This window comes from Phocoena sinus, chromosome 9, assembly GCF_008692025.1.
Source record: "Phocoena sinus isolate mPhoSin1 chromosome 9, mPhoSin1.pri, whole genome shotgun sequence".
NCBI lineage: Eukaryota > Metazoa > Chordata > Mammalia > Artiodactyla > Phocoenidae > Phocoena > Phocoena sinus.
In genome coordinates this window covers 14,295,843-14,318,780 of record NC_045771.1, presented here as the reverse complement: position 1 = coordinate 14,318,780, position 22,938 = coordinate 14,295,843, and the positions used below count along the sequence as shown (strand labels likewise).

The following is a 22,938-nucleotide window of genomic DNA, read 5'->3' as shown; positions in this document are numbered from 1 at the left end:
TTGTTCCCACATCAAGACAGGAGAGCAGTAAGCGGTACCATCTCAGAAGTAACTCCCTTAGTGAGTCATTTCTGGGAACTTTCGATGAGCCAGTAGTCAATACAAAGAGTGCCTGGGACTCTCAGATGAAATAACCTTGGGAACACACACTTTCTTACAGAGCTGAACGTGACAGCAGAGGGATTTTGTCTGTTGTACGTGATATTGGAGGAGTTCTGTCTCCTGACTCGGTTTGGGGGGAAAGTACAATTCCTGTCGCTCACACTATGAGCCCCGCCTGCCTTCCCCTCCGCTCCCCACTCACCTGGTTGTGGACGGTGTTCAGCTGGTTGTTGAAGGTCATGGTCAGGTTGGTGGATGTGCTGGGGGCCACGTGTGTGATGAAAGGGGTTTTGCTCTGGTTTACCGTGTCGTACATGTTCACCCGACGCTTGCAGATCTCCATGTTCTGGAAACATGATTTGACGCTGTTCACGCAAAAGGCAGAGACAGAGGCATTAGGGAAAGACAAGAGGGTAAGGTGGAATCCGGGGGAGAAAACGGAGAGAGAAAAAGAGAGAACAGTTAATCTAATAAACAAAACAACCGGGACGCTTCACGTTAGGTCTCAATTTCCCGGATTTCTCCTGCAGCGTCTGCATTTGCAAGAGTCGGCGGTACTCAGATGAATCCCCCCATTGTCTCACTACCTCTTCTCCCCATCCTGGTGGGTAAAGGTTCTCCGTCAGCACAACAGACCTCTGGGCTCTCACTGCATTTCCTCATGCTGCTGATCTGCCTGCACCTTCACTGCTCATTCTGGCGCATAAACAAACGTGTAAGTTCTCTGGGAGCGTCGAACAGCAGTTGATGACCTGCCTCCACCTTCCTTGCGCTCACCCTTTCCAGCTAGTCTAGGGCACCAGCGCCATCTAGGGGTCAGCCAAGGAACTAGCCAACCCAGTACCAGGACCTGGTGCCACGCTTGTTCCTCCCTGGATTGTGTATGGAATGAGAACAATGATCTCAATGATTACTGCTAGTGGCTAACTTTACTGACAGTGTGGTAGTTGTTTGCAAGCACTGTCTCATTCAGTCCTACAGCAACCACGAGGGGAAGAGATACGACCGTTGGCCCTATTTTACGAGTAAGGCTGAAGCAGACAGAGGATGGGTAATTTGTCAAGATCAAGAGCTAATTATTGGCAGTCTTCACATACACATGTACATTCTCTTCACCTTCCTTCATTCTGCGTTTCAGTTTTCTAATTCTTTCCCAGTTACATGAAGTAAAGTTTCTCTTCCTCTTTTTCTTCCTCCATTGCATTTGTGAATCAAAACAAAACTCTAATTATGAAAGTCAAGTATAGAAGTGTTGCTGATACCAGCATCAAGGACAAGGAAAGCCACGAGGGGCCCTGACCGAGCTTTTGAAAATCCACCATATAGTGTCCTTTAGAATTTATATTGTTTTTCATTCACTTGTCTTCTTCTAATTAAACTTAATTTTCCTCAAATGGTAATATTCAAGATAATGAATATTAAATTTCAATTTAAAATACTTATTTTAAGTATAAATAGTTTAATAACAATATAAAATTCTACTCTTTTAAGATTACAAATGCACACTGTTTCCACATACTATAGGTAAGTTATGTTCTGGGCCAAGCAGGTGCTTGTGGGCTATCGCAAAACATCCTCTCCATGAATGATGTTCTGAACTGACTTAGACATTCTTTCTGAGTTAATGACTACTTACATTGGCTACACAATGCACACTAAATAAACATTTACTGACGGACAGCCCTGGAGAGGAAGGAAAACGTATCCTCCAGTAACCAAGAGCTAGAAACACTATTACTAATGCTGGTAATGCCAACATGTTTTGAGCATCTACTAAGTATCAAGCCCACTGCTAAGTGCTTTCACATGGAGGCTGAAGGAATAAAACAATAGATTTTGTGTTCTTTTTGGACTGTAGTTAATGCATCAACGGTTTTCTGACAATTCAGCACAAAGCTTTTAGACTCAGAATCTTCTAGCTGAAATGGTCTGAGTTTTTAGTTTCAGTTAGAGGAAAGCACTTTCACGTTGGGTTCATTCTGAGAGTGGTTTTAAGGAATCTGTGCACTAGAATCCTGGCGTGGAGAAATGAGTGGAGTCTCTTTCACCTGTTAATCTGGATGCTGGCGTAACCCTGGCCGAGCCCCAGAGGTGGGGTCTCTAGCAGGGCGGTGGGGTGGCCTGGAGGTTTCTTCTAGCCCCAGAGTTCTCCATGGTCTGCCCAACAAGTTCTAGGGTTACCTGGGGATCAGGCCTACTCTCGGGTAAGCCTGGGTATGCGCAAAGACCCTTCTTTCCTTCCGAGGCTTATTTTCCGAAATCTAAGTTGTCAGTCCTTCTCTTGGTCTCACACCAAGTTCTGAATTGGAAGCTGATGCCCATGGATTCCATGCTTGGTCTTCATCCCACACAGTGAAGCACCCTATCTATATCTGTTTCCTTACAGAACCCAGGGACAGACAGAACCCTGAGGCCATTCAACCAAGCCCCCAACTTTATGCAGGGGACTGTCTCACTGACTTGGTGCAGATGGTAACGGGAGCCCTCTAGTCAGCACCCCTCCATCTCCTATCTATAGCTGTTTCTCAGTCATCCCACTTCACCCCGAATACGCAAAGACTGATCTTATGGGGCCCCATCCAGTAAATCACCAAGTTTGCCTTTCTTTTGTGGTATAGACTGACACCCCTTGACTTACCCCTACCACACTCAGAAAAAGGACAAATCCCATGAGAGTTTGCAAGGGATGCGTCCAAGTTCCTTCTTTATACAGGAGTTAGGTTGTTTCAAACGTGCTTCTAAATTAGAGGCAATGTCTGGTCGTTGCAATAAAATTTGACTTGCTCAACAACAGCTAATAAGGAACAGACCTAAAACTGAGGAAGCACCATCCATGGTAGGTGCCACACCATCGTTTCTCATATGCTGGTTAAGGTCAAATCCAGCCTTAATCAGCCCAATCTGATTGTGGCCACGGCAGGGCCCATGATGACCTGCAGCTGTCTCTGATCCGCTGCCTCTTCCCGTGTATTCCCTCTCCCTCCTGACCCTATCTAAAATCTGCTGCTCTCTCGAGCACCCTGCTTCTCCCAGCAGACACCCAGGGAGGTGACTGTTTATTCTTTCATATCCCAAGCACCTCGGGGTCGAGAGGCTGAAGTGCTATCTCTCATTACTCTGTTATAGGCTGAACTGTGCTCCCCAAATTCACATTAAGTTAAAGTTCTAATCCCCCCGTACTTAAGAATGTGACTGACTTTGGAGATGGGATCTTTAAAGAGGTAAAACGAGGTCATTATGGTGGGCCCTAATCCAATTCCTCAGAAGGAGGAGGAAATTAGGACACAGACATGCAAAAAAGGAAGGCCATGTGAAGACACAGGCAGAAGACAGCCATGTGTAAGCCAAGGAGAGAGGCCACAGAAAAAGCCAACTCTGCCAAACACCTAGATCTTGGGCTTCTAGAATGATGAGAAAATAAATGTCTGCTGTTTAAGACACTCAGCCACTCAGTGGTCCTTTGTTATGGTGCCTCCTACTACCCCCTCCCACGCTGAGGCCGCACAGCCTCACGTCTTTCCTTTCCTCCTCATTTCGCCGAGGCCTGGGCCACTAGCTCAGTCCCGCCCACCTGGGAGACTTCAGAGGTCACCCTGACTCCTCGTCAGACATCCTGGCTTCTTAGTTCCGTCTCACCTCCAGTGACCTGCGGTCAATTCCAGCCACCCATTCCTTAGACTGTCCAACCGGAAACTGCTTCGCTTCCCCCAAATTCAAGCCTAGAAATTCAAGCCTCCCATCCGGTCACATTTTCTACCCATCTGGCTTATTCGACTATTACTATACTAACCGATCTCTGAGCTGACCAGACCACTCAGTCTCTTTGGACCCCTCCCATCTTCCCTTCTTTTCTCTTCTGGCTAAGCCTCCTATAGCCATCACTTTGGATTTCAGTTGCTCCATTGCCAACGCCTAACTCCGTGTCAACCTTTTTCTCTTAGCAGCCCGGCAACACTCCACCTGACGGACCCAGCTACCTCCATCCCTCCATGTCTCTCCATGCCTTCACCTGGGGAGCTCAGTTACAGCCGCGCTATTCATGTCCAACCTCCACGCTCAACGGTTCTGCTCTATTTCTCTGTTCCATTTACTCTGCCACCTCCCACTACCTAAACTTTCGGGAGACATCTTCTGAGCATCCTTTATCTCTAAGCTCTTACTACCAGACACTTCCCATCAGCATCTTAAATTGCTCAAGTCTCTTCCATATGAAAAGAAACCCCACCCTTGGGCCTTCCCTAGTCACCCCTCTTATTTTTTCCCTCCCCTTTCCCAGCCTTCCTTCTTGAAAAGGGTACTATCTATTTCTTCACCTCTCAATCTTTCAACCTGCTAAACTGGTTTTTGCTTCTACCATCCACTGAAACAGCTCTCACTAAGTTACCAACAACTTCCAAGTTGCCAAATCTGATGGGCATTTTTTTCCAAGCTTATTTGACTTGACCAAGCGACAGCAGACAGATCTCTGTTAAACACAACTCTCACCAGCCATTCCTCTGCCATCAATCCTTTAATGACTTCCCGTCGCTCTTAGAAGAAAGGCTGAAATCTGTAACATGGAAGGCCCGCCCCTGGCTTATCCTGGGGCCTCATCTCTCCCCCTGTCCTTCAGCTCCAGTGCCGGTCCTGCCCGTGTTGGAGTCTCCATACGGCAACGCCCCTTCCGCTCTCGCAGGCCCTTCCACCAGGCACCTCCCTCTCCTTTGGCGGTCCTGTCCTCGGGTCTTCCCCGCCATGCCCCAAGCAAGGCCCCCTTGTTACATGCTCTCCCCGTCCTATGTGTCCCCTGATAGCATCCTGGATATGTGGGGACCGCTGGTTTAGTACCTTCCTCTCTCCTATAGATTGTAAGCTCCAGCGGGCGGGGGTCCCATCTGCTTTACTCCCCACATACTGCAGCCCCTGGCATAGCAAGCACATCGCACAGCGAATGAATGAATGAACGAAAGAACACACCCTGATCCACACCGGACTGAGTCCACTCGTGACCTCTGCCCTCGCACGTGGCTTTGCGTCACAGACGCTGCCATTCTGAGCACCTCGCTTTGTGCACAGACCCCCAGGGTCCAGCCCACCCGGCCTCGTGCCCTCTCACGCCCCACCGTTCCCCCTCTTTGGTGTCAAGAAAACTTCGGCCCAGGGTCCCAATGTGGCCACCACCTGTTTTGATAAATAGTTTTACTGGAACACAGCCTCCCTCATCGGTTTATGTATCGTCTACAACTGCTTTCAGCTCTAATGGCAGCACTGAGCCGCTGTGACAGGGACCGTATGGACGCAAAGCCTCAAATATTTACTATCTGGGGCTTTCAGGAAAAAGTCTGCCCAGCCCTGGAATAAAGCATCGCATGGAACACCTACTGTGTGCTGTGGGGAAAATCGAGTAAGTGTGTCATGGTGACAAAGGGGTGGTTCAGGGTCTCGATCGGAGTGATTCTCTTATCAGCGTCTATGGTCAGCATCTTCTTCAATAAGTCGATGAACTCCCGCCGGTCCGCCTTTTCCACCAACATGTCACTCCCTTCCAAATCCGTCGTCATGTTTACCTGAAAGCAAGCGGGGACAGGTTACCAAGAGCCCGCGCGGCCTCCCTCCCCGACCCCTCTTATTTTGCGCCCTGCAGCTCCATCCTAATCTCTCGGTCACCCCTTCCCAACCCCCGGAAGGCTGTGTCTGCCCCGTGGGAGGTGCTGCCTCGGGTCATCACTGCCCACCGGACGCGGCTGTTCTCTCTGCAGGAGAGACAGAGGGAGGGCACGCCGGGAAGGGAGAGGCCACTGCTGGCACCTGCAAATGTATAAACGTGCTAGGGGTACCCGGCTCCTGTTCATCACTTAGGCGGAAATGCACCTCACATCATGCCTCACTGCAAAGAACCACAGGATGAAGAGTCCTGGAGACGGAGTGCGTGACAATGTGAACGCACAGAATACTACTGAATGGTACACTTACAAATGGTTTAAATGATAAAAGTTACGCTACATGTATTTCCCCACAGGTAAAAAAAACAATAATTACAACCAAGTGGTAAAAAATAAGATGCAAAAAGGTTTATTTATTTAACCTTCCGAGGAAGATGCTGGGGCCTCAGCACCCTCTTCCCACCCCTACGGTGTGTCAGTCCTCTTGCAGGTCCTGAACTAGGGCCCGAATTACTCAAGTCCCTGGGTTCGCCTGGGATCACCTCTGGCCAAGGCAGGCAGGACATCTGAACACAGGATTTTTCTTGCAAGAGCAAAAGCTTATACTAGGATGGCCTTTAAAAGCCTTGTTCTGTGGTGCTTTCTCTATTTTCCAAGACATGCGCGGGAAGGCGATTTCGGTTTTCTCAGGCAATCTAAGCTCCTAATCAACTGACAAGTATACTTTACTCAGAATCATGATTTTTGGTTACACTTCTCTTCCGTAAGAGGTGTGCTAAGTCTTTATTGGTCTGTAGCTTTATTTTTCATTGCTTTGAAGAAAAACTCACTTTGGGTTGCCCTGATTTCAGACTAGTTTTTACCCTAAAAATAGCTGACGTTCTAGAATTTTCTCTGGGCACAAAGGTGAGAGCCTGTGGTCCCTCCAGTGAGCTGAGAGAGACTGAGTGCAGTAGGCTGAACTGTGTTCTCGCAGAAGATGTGACTCCTAATCCCCGGTACCTGTGAAATAGGGTCTCTGCAGATGGAACCAAGTTAAAGTCATACTGGAGTCATACTGGAGTAGAGTGGGCCATAAATCCAATGACTGCCGTCTTTATAAGAGAAAGAAGGGAGATTTGGACACAGAGACAAGAGGGAACATAGGGATGAAGACCACATGAAGAAGGAGGCAGAGACTGGGCGGATGCAGATACAAGTCAAGGGAAACCGGGGATTGCCAGGGGCCGCCAGAAGCTAGGAGAAAGGCATGGACAGTCTTTTCCTAGAGCCTGCAGAGGGAACATGGGCTGTTGGTACTGTGATTTCAAACTTCCAGCCTCCAGAACTGCGAGAACTGTTGTCTTAAGTCACCCAGTTTATGGCCCCTTGTTAAGGTAGCCCTAGGGAACTAATCATGGGCATTAAACTCAAATGTACTAATGGGCTTGAATTCTTCTCGTGAAGACATCAGTAAGATTGTCCAGTACTATTTTACAATTGGGAACCAATAAACTGAAGCCATTTTTAAAGAGCTGGTGTAAGGTTTTTTAAATTTTTTTATTTTTGGCTGCGTCGGGTCTTCATTGCTGCACACAGGCTTTCTCTAGTTGCGGTGAGCAGGGGCTACTCTTTATTGCAGTGCACGGGCTTCTCATGCTTCTCACTGTGGCGGCTTCTCTTGTTGCGGAGCATGGGCTCTAGGCGCGTGGGCTTCAGTAGTTGTGGCACATGGGCTCAGTAGTAGTGGCTCGTGAGCTCTAGAGCGAAGGCTCAGTAGTTGTGGCGCCGGGCTTAGCTGCTCTGCGGCATGTGGGATCCTCCCAGACCAAGGCTTGAACCCGTGTCCCCTGCATTGGCAGGTGGATTCTCAACCGCTGCGCCACCAGGGGAGCCCTGGTGTAAGGTTTTAAAAATGTTCCACAAACCCAATGGTATTCTTCCTAAGGCTGGCATATCATTGTTTAAGGTCAAGGTCAACCACCACAGTTGAGTAATGTGGATTTCTACCCACCATCCTATATTAATTGCTCTCGCAGAAGTCTTGCTGTGCTTGGTTTTTAAAGGGCTAACACTGCATACTCACCCACGGAGCTTACCTGGGCCATATCATCTAAACAGTTGAAAATGTACTTCCTTGCTTCTTTTGACTTAATCCCCGTCTCTGCTTCATGGTCATCTGGTGTCTGGTCAAGAGAGGCAAAAGCCCATTGGTAATATGAATTATTTCCTAGTCACTGTGACTCAAACCTGCCAGCTTCTGCTTCTCCCAGAGGGTCTTTTCCCACCTTTCAGAGAAGGAGACTAGGATTCTTCTTAAAGTGACCTGCGTACGAATTCCTTCCTCTCTTCGGCCTCCACACTAACTCATCCCTCCTCCTTCCTTCCTTCCTTCCCATGAACACCTGTTGGGGGCCTGCTCTGAGTCAGGTCTGGAGGATCCCCAGATGAGCAAGATATGCCACAACCCTGATAAGACCTACATTCTCCCCTAAGTTTAAGGAATAAGGTCAGGTTCCATATGTGGAAAAGCAGAAGCTCTTTTTCCACTTGCTTTAAAATGTTAATTTAATGTATCAAACTCGTATACATAGAGCTCTCCCTATGTGCCAGGCGCTATTCTAAAGCACGTGAACTCATGTAACGCCCTTCACAACCATCTTACGGAGGGCAGGTGCCAGGCCATTTTCCAGAGGGAGAAACGGGAACAGAAAGCTTGAGGGGCCTGCCAAGGTCCCAGGGCCAGTGAATGGCAGCTGGCTCCGGAGTCTGTTCTGTGTGTCCCCTCCGCCTGGGCCCGGGGCGCACACACCCAGTTCCCGAACTGGCCTCAGTCTAGGAAGCTGCTGTTTCCAATTACTATGGATTTGGGGACTCATTCATGGATCACAGGTAATTAATCCTTCAGATCTCACTCAAGGACAGCACACCTGGAGCTGCTACGATCCAGGCTTCGATCTGGGAACAGCTGGCCAAGTGGGCTTGAGGCTCTTAACTAGGACGTAGAAGTGAACCCTGCCCCTGCCCGGCCTCGGCCTCCTCCCCACCGGGACTCTTTTTCACCGGACCTGACCTTGAGCTGCTCACCCTCACAGGGGCCAAATGCCAGCCTCCCGTCAATAGCCTAGGATCCTTGTTTAGCTTCCAGATCTCTTTTCAAAGTCTTTTGCCACCATTGGCCACACATTATCTTTAAATGTATTAGAATATAGCGTGGTTTCTGTCAAAAAAAACACCCACCCCACACTCTTGCAAAAAAAGAAACTCCTAAAATGAACACAAAACACACTTAAGACTTGTATTATTTTCTTCTTCCCAGGAAAAAAACATTAATTTTAATTACTAGGCACAGATCAAAGTGAAAGCAAAATACGTTTCTGTTAAAGTCAAACCACCAGAGTTTACGGTGTGCAACGGTGCGCTCCACCACCTGCTGGCCGGGACCAGCAGACCCCTCCCCGGAGCCTTCGTACGCTGTGTGGCTTAGGCTGCTTCCTCTGCCTGGAAGGCCCTCTTCATCCTTTAGGGCCCGGCTCGAATGCTCCTCCCCGACCCTCTGCCACAGCGGGATTAAAGGCTCCCTCCTCCGGCCTGCCACGCCACGCTCTGTTCCTGCCGGGAACAGAGCGCTGGTCACGGCAGGGAGGCAGGGCTTGCCACACAGGTTCAGGCTCCCTCTGGACTGGGAGCTCCTTGAGGGCAGGGGGTGGTTCATTTCTCTGTCTAGTAACCAACCAGACAGGTCATTAAGATTTACTGGATTAAATCTCAGGAGTTTAGAGATCAGAGTTTGAGCCGCAAAAGGCAGCAGGTCAAACAAAGTGGTGTTTTTTGGTACACGGGCCTCTCACTGTTGTGGCCTCTCCCGCTGCGGAGCACAGGCTCCGGACGCGCAGGCTCAGCGGCCATGGCTCACGGGCCCAGGTGCTCCGCGGCATGTGGGATCTTCCCGGACCGGGGCACGAACCCGCGTCCCCTGCACCGGCAGGCAGACTCCTAACCACTGTGCCACCAGGGAAGCCCAAGTGGTGCTTTCTGAACATTCAGATTCATCCACACCATGTATCAACCACAGTCGCGCCTCCCCCGTGGCCGAATCACAATCAGGTCCAGGACCAATGCGCCGCTGTCAAAGGCTCCCCACCGATGGGACCTTCTTCCCTGCGTGCTGGGTGTTGGAGGGGACGCTCTTCCTACCTTCAGCCTCCACAGAGGATATGGCGAGTCTGTGTCACGGTTGAAAAACCTAGTTGTCTTTGTTCCTGCGCTTAATAAATATTCTGCTGGCAAACCCTGTGTTTGTGAAATATACCGAATCTGCAAGAAAAGATGAGAATGAGGTCAGGGCTTTTCCTGTCATCATACATGTGGTACACTGATGGCTCTAGTGTCTTGGAGAAAAACAACAATTTTATAGGGAGAGAGAGAAGTTATCAAAGGAAAAGGGGAAAGAAAGAGGAATAAAGAAAGAAAAGCTAGGCGAAAGGAAGCAAGGTTCGGGAGACAACGTAACACCGCGTAGCCCCATCCGTACGTCAGGTTATAAATGAGGTGCCAATCCAGATGAAGAATGAGGGCTTGCTGTGCACACCTGTGCTCTCCAGACCCACCTGATCGTACTCTGAAGCTCCTGGATACAGCGGCCAGCCCAGGAAGAGCTCTGCAATGACGCAGCCCAGGGACCACATATCAATTGCCTCACAAAATGGTAAACCAAGGATGATCTCAGGGGCCCTGGAAAGGAAGAGTGGAAAAAAAAATCATCAGCAATTTGGAAATGCAGGCAGGTATTTCCTCAAGAATTCTACATAAAATCCAGTCTTTCAAACCCGAGGTACCATTATTGACCCCCTGAAGGGCCTGTCATTCTCGTGCTGGACTGAAATGACCCCTCCACCCTTTGACTTGGCCCTGCCCATCAGCAGGGAGCCTGGCTGAATGACTGGCTGGGAAGAAGGGTAGGTCTGTGGCTCTAGAACAGACCCCCAGGGAACCACAGCTATTGACTTCATTACCATTACACTCCAGCCAGATGAGCTAAGTATCATTTCAGAGACACTTGGGGAATTATGTTTTGTAGCTGAAAACTCGGGAAACCAACCTTTAGAGTGCCCAGTTTTTACAAAGGAATTCTTAAGTACAGGTATTCTATTTTCAGTAATATATATAAAACAGGTGGCCTCCACCCAGAATGGGATTACATCCAATATCTGTTTATGCCAACAATCCTTAGGAGTTTGTATCACTTTCCCAAGGAAACACTGTTTTTTTTCATTAGCTTCTAAAAAGTTCTCTACTATGACAATTATAGAACTCTGTTCGCGTACCTAGTTTGGGTATCGATCAGAATTCCATTAGAAACCCTTTCCTAACTGTAGAAGTTATGTTCCTTCACATGATAAACCAGGTTACATGCTGGAACTTCTAAAGGAAATCACCTAAACCCAAAGAGAAAATTTCACATGCAGTTGGTAATCAAAACCAAAGACCACAGAGTACCTCTTCTTTTCTAGGAATTGGTCATGATTGCTAGGGGTACATTTTGGAGAAAACCACATTCAGAGTATGAGATACGAACCCAGTTTATGTTTTTTTTTTTTTTTTTTTTTTTTTTTTTATGCGTTACGCGGGCCTCTCACTGCTGTGGCCCCTCCCGTTGCGGAGGACAGGCTCCGGACGCGCAGGCCCAGCGGCCATGGCTCACGGGCCCAGCCGCTCCGCGGCATGTGGGATCCTCCCAGACCGGGGCACGAACCCGTGTCCCCTGCATCGGCAGGCAGACTCCCAACCACTGCGCCACCAGGGAAGCCCCAGTTTATGTTTTTTAAAAAAACATGGCTCGAGGCACTCTGCTGATACATTAGCCCAACTTCTGTTTTCTCTCTCAACTGTCCCCTTGATTAAGCCATACAGGAAGATGCTACTCTCCACCCTTTCAGCAGCCTGGAGCGGAGTGCAGGGAGCGGGGAGACCTTTCTCTGCCTACGTTATCTTCGCCCAGCTAGCACGAGAGGCGGGGGGTGGCAAGGGAGGAGGCGTCAGAGACACCTCCACTTGGAGCTTCAAGCTGAATTTTCCCTGCTTAAAAAGCATCTCCCCACCTGCTCCTTTAAATTTGCTCTCATTGCGAATCTTCTTTTTCTCTACATCATGGTACTGAAAAAAAACAAAAAACAAGAACCAAAGTGTCTTGCTACCAAGTCTTTTGACTTTTCAGGTGTAAAAAGGAGTTTCTTCACTTCCTTGGAGCTGGAGAGTCAGCACTGCCGCCGGTGCTTCCAGAGCTCCACAGTCACGATCTGGGAGGCAAGAGTGCCTGTCCTGAGGCCCAAGGCTGGGTCTCCCCAGGCTCGGGAGAAGGGAGTTGCTGCGGAGGGTGGGGGGAGCGAGCTGCTGCTTGATGGGTCTGCCCTGCGCCCATCCCCTCACTGCTGGGCATCTTCAGCTGCCAGGGTTTGCCTGGTACTTCGCCCTGTCTTTGGTCTTTTTCTCCTCCAAGCCTAGTAGCTGACGGTCCGTGTGAATATGGGAGGCTGCTCTCGCCCTCTGGCACTGACGCCCTGGGGACGGTTTTATGACACATCACTGCTGGACTGTCCTGTGTCATGGGGCCTCCGATCCCACAACTGGCCTAGGTCACTGTCCAGCGCTGCCGCCCCACACCAGGGCTTCTGGAGCCCCCCCGATCATTGTGTGTAACCGACCAAATTGTTGCAGGTTGCCTCTGGTAATGCAATCTCTTCAGAGGTGGTTTTGGTTTATTTAAAAAAACACATCTTTTAGGAAAGAAGGGAATATTTGAAAAGAACATTATAGAGAGAACGTGCTTTTCCTACATATGTGTCAGAAACTGCTTTGCTTTCTGCCCCCTCTGTTCTAGAGTCAGATGTGTCCACCTGCCTCCTCTCCCTGGGAGAGGTATTCTGGTCTGGTCCTGAGAAGCCCCTCCTGTGGCAGCCACTGCTGCCTCAGGATCAAGCATCTCGGCACCTCTGTCCCCTCTTCCTGTGACCTGTCCCCTTGCCCTTTGCAGCCTGGACACTCCAGTCTCCAGGTTGGGTCTTAGGAACAGGCGGCTGCTGTTCCATGGGGAGTCTCTGGATGTGACCATGGGGCTGCCCTTCCGATCAGGTTAATCAACTGGTCCCCATGCCCCTAAGCAGGTCACTGGGAACCTCTGGAAATCCATCTCCCAGATTCTGTTCCCTGATGTTCTGCCTAGCAGAATCCAACAAGTAAGACTGTCGCGCAAAGGGCGCTCCAGCAATGTTCTTTGGAGAGAAACACTAGACGTGGACTCTGTCAGCGGACGTTACACGGACAGGGCCTGAGAAAATTGTTCAGTCCATTCTCCATCGGAAAAGGGAACAGCGGCGATTCGTGGTACCGCGACGTCTACAGCAGAGGATTTCTCTTGCCGTGACCATAGTGAACAAAAATGCTTGAGCGTCAGGCAGGGCGGCCGGGAGACAAAAGAAACAGAGGGCGCAGCCCTGTCCATTGGGCCCCAATGCTGGGAAGGCAGCACTAAAGCACACGTCAAGTGAGGTCGAGCACAAAACGTACACAACACACACACACACACACACACACACACACACACACACAGAGAGATATGAAAACAGAGCTAATCCAAACACACAAACTTGTTCCAGCATCTCCCGTTTTAAAAAATCAAGCAGGGCTTCCCTGGTGGCGCAGTGGTTGAGAGTCCGCCTGCTGATGCAAGGGACACGGGTTCGTGCCCCGGTCCAGGAGGATCCCACATGCCGCGGAGCGGCTGGGCCCGTGGGCCATGGCCGCTGAGCCTGCGCGTCTGGAGCCTGTGCTCTGCAACGGGAGAGGCCACAACAGTGAGAGGCCCGCGTACCACACACACACACACAAAAATCAAGCAGAACGCAAGGACAAAACACGCCAAACCCAAAACCAAACCTCTCCTAATCCCTTCAGCTCCCGCAGCTGTTGCCTTAATTCTCTGTTCTCCTTCGAAAGCTGAATCTCTAAAGAGTCATCTCCGGTAGCTTCCACTGCTTTGCCTCATGCACCTTCCCTCCCTCCTCTAACTGAACTTTCCCCTCCGCTCCACTCAATTGCAGAGCTCGCTGAGACCAGCAGGGACCACGTCACATCCCCTGGTCAGCTTGTAAGCTCTGGAACCCGAGAGCCGCATTTCTTCCACGCAGTTGACCGTTCTGTCTTGTTTTGAAACACGCAGTCTTGGTTTTCACAACACCACGCACTGCCGCATTTGTCCTGCCCCTCTGCTCATGGCTTGTCTTCCTTTATCCAGCTGCTACCTGATGGCAAAGCCCTAGGACCCCTTCTCTTCTCCCTTTTCATTGTTTTTCTAGGTAACTCTTATGGGTTGAATTGTGTCCCTAAAAGACATGTTGAAGTCCCAACCCCTTGCTACCTCAAAATGTGCCCTTCTTTGGGAACGCGGTCATTACAGATTAGTTAAGATGATGTCATCCCGGGGTAGGGTGGATCCTTAATCCAATGTGACTGGTGTCCTTAGAAGAAGAGGGAAGTTTGGACACAGATACAGAGGGAAGATGGCCATGTGAAGATGCAGGCGGAGATTGGAGTGATGCTGCTGCAAGCCAAGGAATGCCAGGAGCCAGCAGAAGCCAGAAAAGGCAAGAAGCATCCTCCCCTATGGGCTTCAGAGGGAGCACAGCCTTGCTGACACCTTGATTTTCGACTCCTAGCTTCCAGAACTGTGAGAGAATAAATATCTGTTATTCTGAGTCATGCATTTTGTGGTACTCGTTTCTGCAGTGCTAGGAAACTGAGATAGTCATTGTATCCATTCTTACAGGTTTAAATCCCATTTTGTGTATTTCCAAATGTCTATCTCCATCTTGGACTTTTGTCAGCTCCAGCTTTATGTTTCTTTTTCTTTTTTTTTTTTTTTGCGATACGCGGGCCTCTCACTGTCGTGGCCTCTCCCGTTGCGGAGCACAGGCTCCGGACGCGCAGGCTCAGCGGCCAGGGCTCACAGGCCCAGCTGTTCCGCGGCATGTGGGATCTTCCTGGACCGGGGCATGAACTCACATCCCCTGCATCAGCAGGCGGACTCCCAAGCGGACTCTCAACCACTGCGCCACTGGGGAAGCCTCAGCTTTATGTTTCTGATGGCCTGGCATCTCCACCGGAATATCTCACAATCATCTGAAACTTACTACGTTTGAAAGGGAACTCTTCTCTTCTGCACTCCGCCCCCGACCCCTTAAATAATTCCTCCCTCTGTCCTTGTTTCACTAAATGGAATTACCACCCCACCCCGCTGTTACTCATGTTGGAAACCTGGAATTGACCTTTGATTCCTCTCTCTCCCTCTCCATCCTCACCACCCAATCCATCAATATGGCAGCTCCGAAGTACCTCTCAAATTGGCCCCTGATTCTCCATTCCCACTGCCACTGCTCTGGCCCTGGCCACCCATCTCACCTGGAGCTTCCTATCTGGTCTTTCCACTTCGTCACCCCTTCCTCCTGTCCAGTCTCTACTGGCTGGACAGGTCACACGTCCCTCGGCCTGAAGCCCTTCAGAGGCTCCCTGCCACACTTAGGATGAGGTCTCCATGCCCTCCAGGCCCACGGAGACCTCCTCGGCCGGGCCCTGCCCAGCTTGGCACTGTCCAAGTTCAATAAGCTCCAGACTAACCAGCTTCGTTTCTCAGTTTCTGGACCCAGAGCCTTCACGCAGTGTCGTCGCTTCTGCCTCAGATGCTCTCTCCGCTGGCTCTCAGGTGGTGGCTTCCTTCTCAGCCGTCAAACCTCCGCCTAATCGTCACCGCCACAGACAGGCATCCCTCGGCACCAGTGAGTCTCTGTCTACGGTGCCATAAATGTCACTTTACAGCACTTGCCCAATAACCTGCTTACTGTCTGTCTCCCCTGCTCAGCCCACAGGGGCAGCACAGTCCCTGGTATTTAGTAGCCAGTCAATCAGTAAGGATTTGTTGACTGAATAAACCTTTATTAAATATAAGGAAGTGCTAAATTACGTGATTCAGATGGAAGGTTCTAAGGCAGCACAAAACAAAGGAGGATGGAAGGGGCAAATCTTCACAAAGGATGGAAGCCTGGGCACGAGGCTTTCGCCCGGGAAAGAGCGGGCCTCTGTGCGGGCGGGACCCGCAGGAGTGGAGGCCCAGAGACAGGCGTGGGCACGAGGCCCTGCTCAGCCAAGCACGGCACTCATGGCGCGGCTGGCACCGAGGGACGGAGGACCTGTAGGTGGCTCACGAATTACAGCAAAAAAGCCAGCGAAGGTAGTGGGGGGGCTGGAGGTGGCACCAGGAGAATATAGGGTCAGGACCACAGGGCTGCAAAGGCCCATCCCTTCTCACCTCCACAGCTGCGGGCTTGCTGGTGCCCTATGCAATCCAGGCCTCTCTTGTAACTCCCTACTGGTCTCCTGCCTTGGATTTCAACCTTTTCCAATTTACCCCGAAACTCCCCCTCATTCAAAGGCTGTGTCCTTTTCTCTGCATGCATGACACATTGGTCATATTTCTGATATAGCCTGTCCCCTCCCCACCTCCTTCCTCACTCAAACACACCCTGTTTTCTGTGCTGGTGGACCACGTGATGAACATATCGACACGAACCACCAGATCGGTCCAATAAATATTAACTGACCACCTACTACTGTAGATATACGTCCTTGTGTCTGCCCTCTACTAAACCTTCCCAAGAGCAGAGTCTGTGTCTCGTGTGTGTGTTTTTTTTTTTGTTTTTGTTTTTTTTTTTTGCGATACGCGGGCCTCTCACTGCTGTGGCCTCTCCCGTTGCGGAGCACAGGCTCCGGACGCGCAGGCTCAGCGGCCATGGCTCACGGGCCCAGCCGCTCCGCGGCACGTGGGATCTTCCCGGACTGGGGCACGAACCCACGTCCCCTGCATCGGCAGGCGGACTCTCAACCACTGTGCCACCAAGGAAGCCCTGTCTCGTGTGTTTTGATCCTCAGTCTGGCACACAGCAGATGCTCCATAATAATCTGCTCAAAACCCAGGCCATCAGCCCTCGGGTAAGGAAGGCACTTCTCTGGCCCCTCAGTAATCCTTGGGGAATGAAGACCCTTCTGCTGTGGCCTGGCAGATGCCTGGCCCCTGTTCTGTTGGTCCATAAGGCTCTGAGCTCCTGGATGTTCAAAGTCAAGTCTAAAATCTGTTTCTTTTTGTTTAGCACACCTGAAGCACGTTTGATGGTTGCGAAGGTGCGCTTAGTCTTCAGTGAAGAAGAAACCATTCTTACCAAGGGTTATTCCATGCCAGAATTTAGCGTCACTCATTCACTCACTTAGCGGAACAATTCAACTGCCATTTTCCTAAGCACCTACTATATGCCAGGCACCGTGCTGGGTGCTGAAGATCAGAAGCCAGACCCTGTGGCTCCTCTAGGAGTTCACCATCTAGTCAGAGGCAACAGCGGGCCTACGGCTAACACAAAACGCGCGCCCGGCACACGAAAGAGGGGGTACTGCGGGGAGGAGAGGCAAAGCCCAGGGCGCTTCTCAGGAGAAGTGGACAGGTGGGGTGGCCTCCAGGTACAGGGCAGGGTGAGTGCACGTCCCTCCCTGGCTTCTCGCCCATGTCGCTGCTATACCTCCAGCGCCTAGCACAGCGCCTGGGGCATGTAGGTGCTCACTATACATCTGTAGAAGGAGTGCATCTTTCTGTTTCAACCCCACACCCTCAGCAGGTGCCAATTTTCCCTGAAGCTGGCACCTTCTCCTTGGCAACACCTCCTATGACAAAAGACAGACTACTTGGCCTTTCTGCTTCAAAGTTTACATGCTTAAAAAAAAAAAAATCACATTCCAGTTTCTTGCATGGGGGCCGTTTCTGTTCTCCGTTCGGCTCCGCAGCAGATAGGATGGCTGGCTTGGGAAATGGCCTTTCCCTCTGGGCTCAGAATCGCCCAGGTCCTGTCAGTGACTCATCCTTCACTCACCAGCCCGTGGAATCCTCTTACAGAGGCTCTTCGGTGCTATTCTGGAACATCAAAAATACTTTAAACATACATGAAGTGTCAGACAAAATTTGCACCTAAGAAAGAGAGAGACTGTTCCTTTCCAACATTCCCATAGCAAGACGTGGAAAATTCTACTTTTCTATAGAAAGAGAATGGACAACTGTCATTTTCGACACACCAATGGTTAAGCTTCGATATTTCACTCCATTGGCTCTCCTGACAGTGTACATGGCTGATACGGCATTCCCAGATGTCCAGATCCTGTGACCCTATAGGGGAATGACCCCCAACAGAGATGTGGACACCACCCGAGTTGAGAGGAAACATGCAAGATCCCATGTTCACAGGTAGAATAATCCAGTGCCATTAGGTTGTGACTGTATACCGATCTCCTGACGTTGGTAGGAGGATGAAACGAAACAGCATCACAGGAAGCACCTAGCCCAGGGCCTGGCATGGAGCAGGCAATCAACAGATAGCACATCACTTGTCTATAACGTGTCTAAGTCCACGCGACAGCAGTTAAATAAAGAGCATCCCTTTCCCTCATTTTTAAGGTCCATTTCCTCCTTATAAGTTGGGACATTAGGAAAACTGTTTAAGTATATTGAAGCATACGCATTAAACATTTTTGCTTCATTTATTTATATGAAAAAGGTACAAAGATTAATATGACCAACAACTAAGTCGCTACCATTTAGCTTTAGAAAGAAAACTGCCCATCCGCAGCCCACCCCCTTCCTCCTACCGGGAAGCACAGCTCTAAGTCTGCATTGCCTTTCACGGTACAGTCTCTTCCTCACCCAACCTCCCCCCGGCCAAGTCCATGTCTCCATCAACCACACAGCACACTAATAAAACAAGTGCAAGGTTCATGGCCACTCCCAGCTTGGGCAATAAATCTGCAACACTAATCAGAGAGCACAGGAAGAACTGTGCATTTCTGGAAAAATGTTACTCAATTTCTCCGAGTTTTTATTTCACCATCTATAAAATGTGATTATTAATCTTGCCTTTTTTTTTTTTTCTTGCCTCTACAGCAGCTTGTGAAGATAAATTATGGTCGGTAGAATTATAAGGCAGTTTGAACTCCTTGGAAGCAAGACACTTTGTTAGCCCATGGTATTTCATACTCACTGATATTATAAGGTGTACTTGAACTGAACTGCAGTGAAAAAAGCCTGTTCCCACAAATATATGTAGATTGAAGGTAACCTCGGTATGGCTAGGGCAGAAGCAATCAAAATGTAAAACTGTATTTCAGATGGGTTGTTAAATCCTATGTTTCCACCACAAAAATAAGGAGACTTGGAAATGCTGACATGCTCTCAGAGCCACTATTTGAGCTGGTGACCCGGAGTAGAAGGCAAAGGATTACATCAGAGCAACACAGGACCCGAGAAACGGCAGAAATCTGAGGGCTACGAGGAGGCTATTTTAGAGAAATTGGACCCCAAAGCCCAAAGGATCTGCATGGAAGACAGCATGGGTTCATACCATGTCTGGGGGATCCAGAAAGGTCCAAGTGGAGATCAACATAGCAACAGAGGCCTGGCTAATCTAAGGTCAACCTGGGACTTGATTTTGAAAAAGACACAGCTTCCTTGGTGAACAGGAGATATGAAAGAAACAGCTCTGTCTTTGGGGTGCTAGAAAGATGAGGTGAAAGACAAAGGAACTCAGAGACGGAGCTCCAGGGACAAAACACAGGGTATGGTTGACCAGGAGCCCCCTTGTTGTGTGAGCCTGCACTGAGCCAAGGTAATACGGAGACTGTCCTTATTACCAACGGCCTAGCCAAACACTGTGCACCCTAAGAGCTCCAGACACACCCCACAGAAGAGTATTTCAGCCCTGTAATAAGCTGAGGATGGCATGTCATCTGACGGTACCATGGCTCTGACTCTAGAAGGAAAGCCAGGAAAGACACCCCACTCGTGCCTGTGGTGGTCCCAGCTTGATGTTACATATGCAACAGAATTGCTGCAGAGAGGTTCTAGAAGCTCTACCTTGGGGCCACTGTTGATATCCATAAAACTGTGTGTGAGCTGATGAGGATTCAACACCCTCACTGGTGATTCTGCTGTAATTGAATATCTCCAGCTCTCACCAACAGAAATGCTCAAGACATCAGAATGAAGCATCACATCCATATGGAAAGTTGATTTTTTATATATATATATATATATATATATATATATATATATATATATATATACACATATATATATATATATAAAATCAACTTCGGTTGATTGTGGGTTTGGCTGTGGTGTTGACGTCATTCTCACGCCATACTGGGACAGCCTCCCAAAGGAAGTGAGCTTCCTTGATTCAACTGACCATTTTCAGTACAATGTTACAATCAGAGTGGAAGTTTTTTGGATTTGGATTAGCAATGAACATCCTGGCTCGGAAGAAGACTTTCCTGGTGTGCCCTAAAGAAACGTATGTATCTCTCCACTCCCATCGCCCACCCCTGTGCCGACCCTTGGTTCCCAGCACTGCTCCAACGCTGCAAAGTGCAGGGCCAAAATCTAACCTTCTTGATTACATACCAGAAAAAAAGGTTGGATCTAGAACTCAAATGACTAAAATCTCCAAAGGCTTCTAAATGATGCTGGTGTGAACTGGAAACCAGTTCCCAGGAATCTGGAGGATAATCTGATGTCAGCCTCTAATTCCTTGTAAACCTCAGTAAGAAATGTTCATAGGAAGAACGCCTTGGACTCCACAATGGGTCATTTCAAAGACATGCACACTGCCCTGGCCTTCCTTATCCTCTTGACACATATCACTGTGCTGTGTCTACTTGGTCCGTCCCAAGCCCTGTATCTCCCAGTCTGGTCTCTGGGGCTTTTACCATGAAGCCAAGGATTGCTGGAGAAAGCTGGATCTTGCTTTCCAACACCCCAGAGGACTATAATGCTATCAGGGCTTTTTTTTTTTTTTTTTTTTTTTTGCGGTACGCAGGCCTCTCACTGTCGTGGCCTCTCCCGTTGCGGAGCACAGGCTCTGGACGCGCAGGCTCAGCGGCCATGGCTCACGGGCCCAGCCGCTCCGCGGCATGCGGGATCCTCCCTGACCAGGGCATGAACCCGTGTCCCCTGCGTTGGCAGGTGGACTCTCAACCACTGTGCCACCAGGGAAGCCCTGTTATCAGGTTTTATACTCATACTTTTGGCCAAAGAACATGGAAGCACCTGTCAGCCAGGGAAATGGAATCTCAGGTTCGCACTATCGACACATAATGATTCATGTTACACATGTCCTGCTCCAGGTTCTTATAAAGTTAAAAAAAAAACCACTTTGATTGTGAAAGATAACACACATACCAAGAAGTGCACAGAGCAAAGACATATAGCTCCATGACTTAATCAGAAGGCAACGCCCGGTGTCACTCCCAGCCGGGTAGAGAGACGCGGTTGGCATCACAAAGCCCCTCCCGTACACTGTCCCCTGTCCGCACGCAGTGGTGACGTACATGGAGGTGCAGACCGCACGCCTCCGCCGGGCTCTGCCTTCTCCCGGCTTTGCAGTAACGGGCTCAGCACAAAGGCCCGGGGCGGCCGGCTGAGGGAGAGGAAGGAGACAAAACCTCAGACGTTCCTGTTAGTTCCTTTGGTTGACTGTTTCTTCTGCTTTGTTGCTAGTCTGCTGACTGAAGCTGAGGGTTAAAACCGTGCGTTTAGAGCTTCCCTGGGAAGCATGCTGATACCAGGAAGGCCTAACCCATGTTGTCACACTGTCACCCTTGTCTTGCCGAGGCCACTCCTCTTTTCTCTGCGCTAGGAGGGAATTTGGAATTTCAATTCCCGTGGACCAGGTGTAGATGCAGCCCCTCCACTTTATTCAGAGTGGTGATGTGTCACCCCCAGTGGAGTGAAAGTGGGACACCAGGCCGGGAAGGAAGGCAGGCGGGCCTCCTTCACACCTTTGAGTCAGTGAATTCAAAGCTCACTAAGAAGGTACTATTACTTACCTATGTGCAAAGTAACCATTTAAATGTAAAACTTCCCATTGGTTGACATTTAGCTTCGACTGGCTCTGTAGGGAGTACTCAGAAACGTTTGTCGGGGGAAGGGTTGAACCAGCACAAGGCTGGAGAATCCGGATGCTGTCCTCCCGGGGGTCCCTGGGCCTGCCCTGCATAGAGGCCCCTGAGCGCCCAGCTCTCAGCAAGCGAACGGTACCAAAGACAAGGCTCATCCTCAGGTTATTTCCTTTCCTACAGCACCAGCTGATCCTGTGGCTCGTGGGGCTAAATCACGAGGCGTTCTTTATGGCTGATGGATGGGGGTAAGGAAGACAAGGCCTGAAGACACAAACCTGTTCCTTCTCTGAAAGGGAGATGCATTTGGCGTCACTGACTGGAGAACTACCAATGGAGAGAGCGGGCGCCGAAACCTGAGACAGGAAAAGGAATCCACTGAGTAAAGATGCTGAACACACGCTGGGGGGTGAATTTCCCCTGCAGCTGCAGGGATATTCCCATTTCCTCAGAGAAGGCTTCCCTCCCGATACTGCGCTGTTCGTATAGAATTACAGAGAAAGAAGGGCCAATGCCAGCTGACATGCTACCTAAGCAAGTTTTCGACTAAAGTCAGGGGCCATCCTGGCCGACTGAGTAGGTTCTGGCCCACAAAGAGCAGGATGCGACCCATCTCCAAGCGGACAGGCGCGAGCAGGGGAAGGCGAGGCTGGCTTTGCTCCCTTGGGGACGTGCACACCGTTCTGGCTTTGCCAGGAGACCAGGCGGGCAGAAGAGGGCTGAGGACACATCCTTCACCCAATTCTACAGCAGGACATGCTGCAGAGTGGACTTAACCACGGTCTGTTAGGACCCGCCACGGTCAGTTCAAGGAGGCCGCACCCGTGGCGGCTGGTTGTCGGTTCCGGCAGGAGTTAGGACGGGAGAGTTTCGCCAAACAAAGTGGGCATACATCCCGGGTCTCCAACCAAGGGCAGCTGATTTAGGGAAAACCTTCCAATATTCACCTCTTCCTAAAGGAACTGGAAAACAAAACAAAACGAAACTCAAGCTTGCTTTCTTGTGCTTGCTTGGGTCACGGAGGAAAAACGAAGCTGGTTCTTTGCAGCTGACATCAGGGGCTGCCGGAGAGCAGCGGACACACCCTCTGAGAGGCCCCTGGACCTTCGGCTCCTGCGGGACCGAGGGACGGAGCCCACGGGGGACAGCCCAGGACCTCATGGTGGCAGATCCACAG

At 50.0% G+C, this 22,938-nt stretch overlaps 1 protein-coding gene across 4 annotated transcripts in view; it reads right to left on the bottom strand.

Annotated features, from left to right (window-relative positions):
• Positions 1–22,938, bottom strand: part of HIPK2 (homeodomain interacting protein kinase 2) — a 188,767-nt gene that overhangs the window by 40,150 nt on the left and 125,679 nt on the right. For all 4 annotated transcript variants that reach the window (XM_032642286.1, XM_032642287.1, XM_032642289.1 and 1 more), the window contains exons 3-7: positions 10,334–10,457; positions 9,921–10,040; positions 7,823–7,909; positions 5,464–5,648; positions 305–467 (exon numbers count right to left, since the gene is read on the bottom strand). In XM_032642286.1, the coding sequence (XP_032498177.1) occupies positions 305–467; positions 5,464–5,648; positions 7,823–7,909; positions 9,921–10,040; positions 10,334–10,457 (679 nt within the window). The remainder of the gene's footprint in view (positions 1–304; positions 468–5,463; positions 5,649–7,822; positions 7,910–9,920; positions 10,041–10,333; positions 10,458–22,938) is intronic.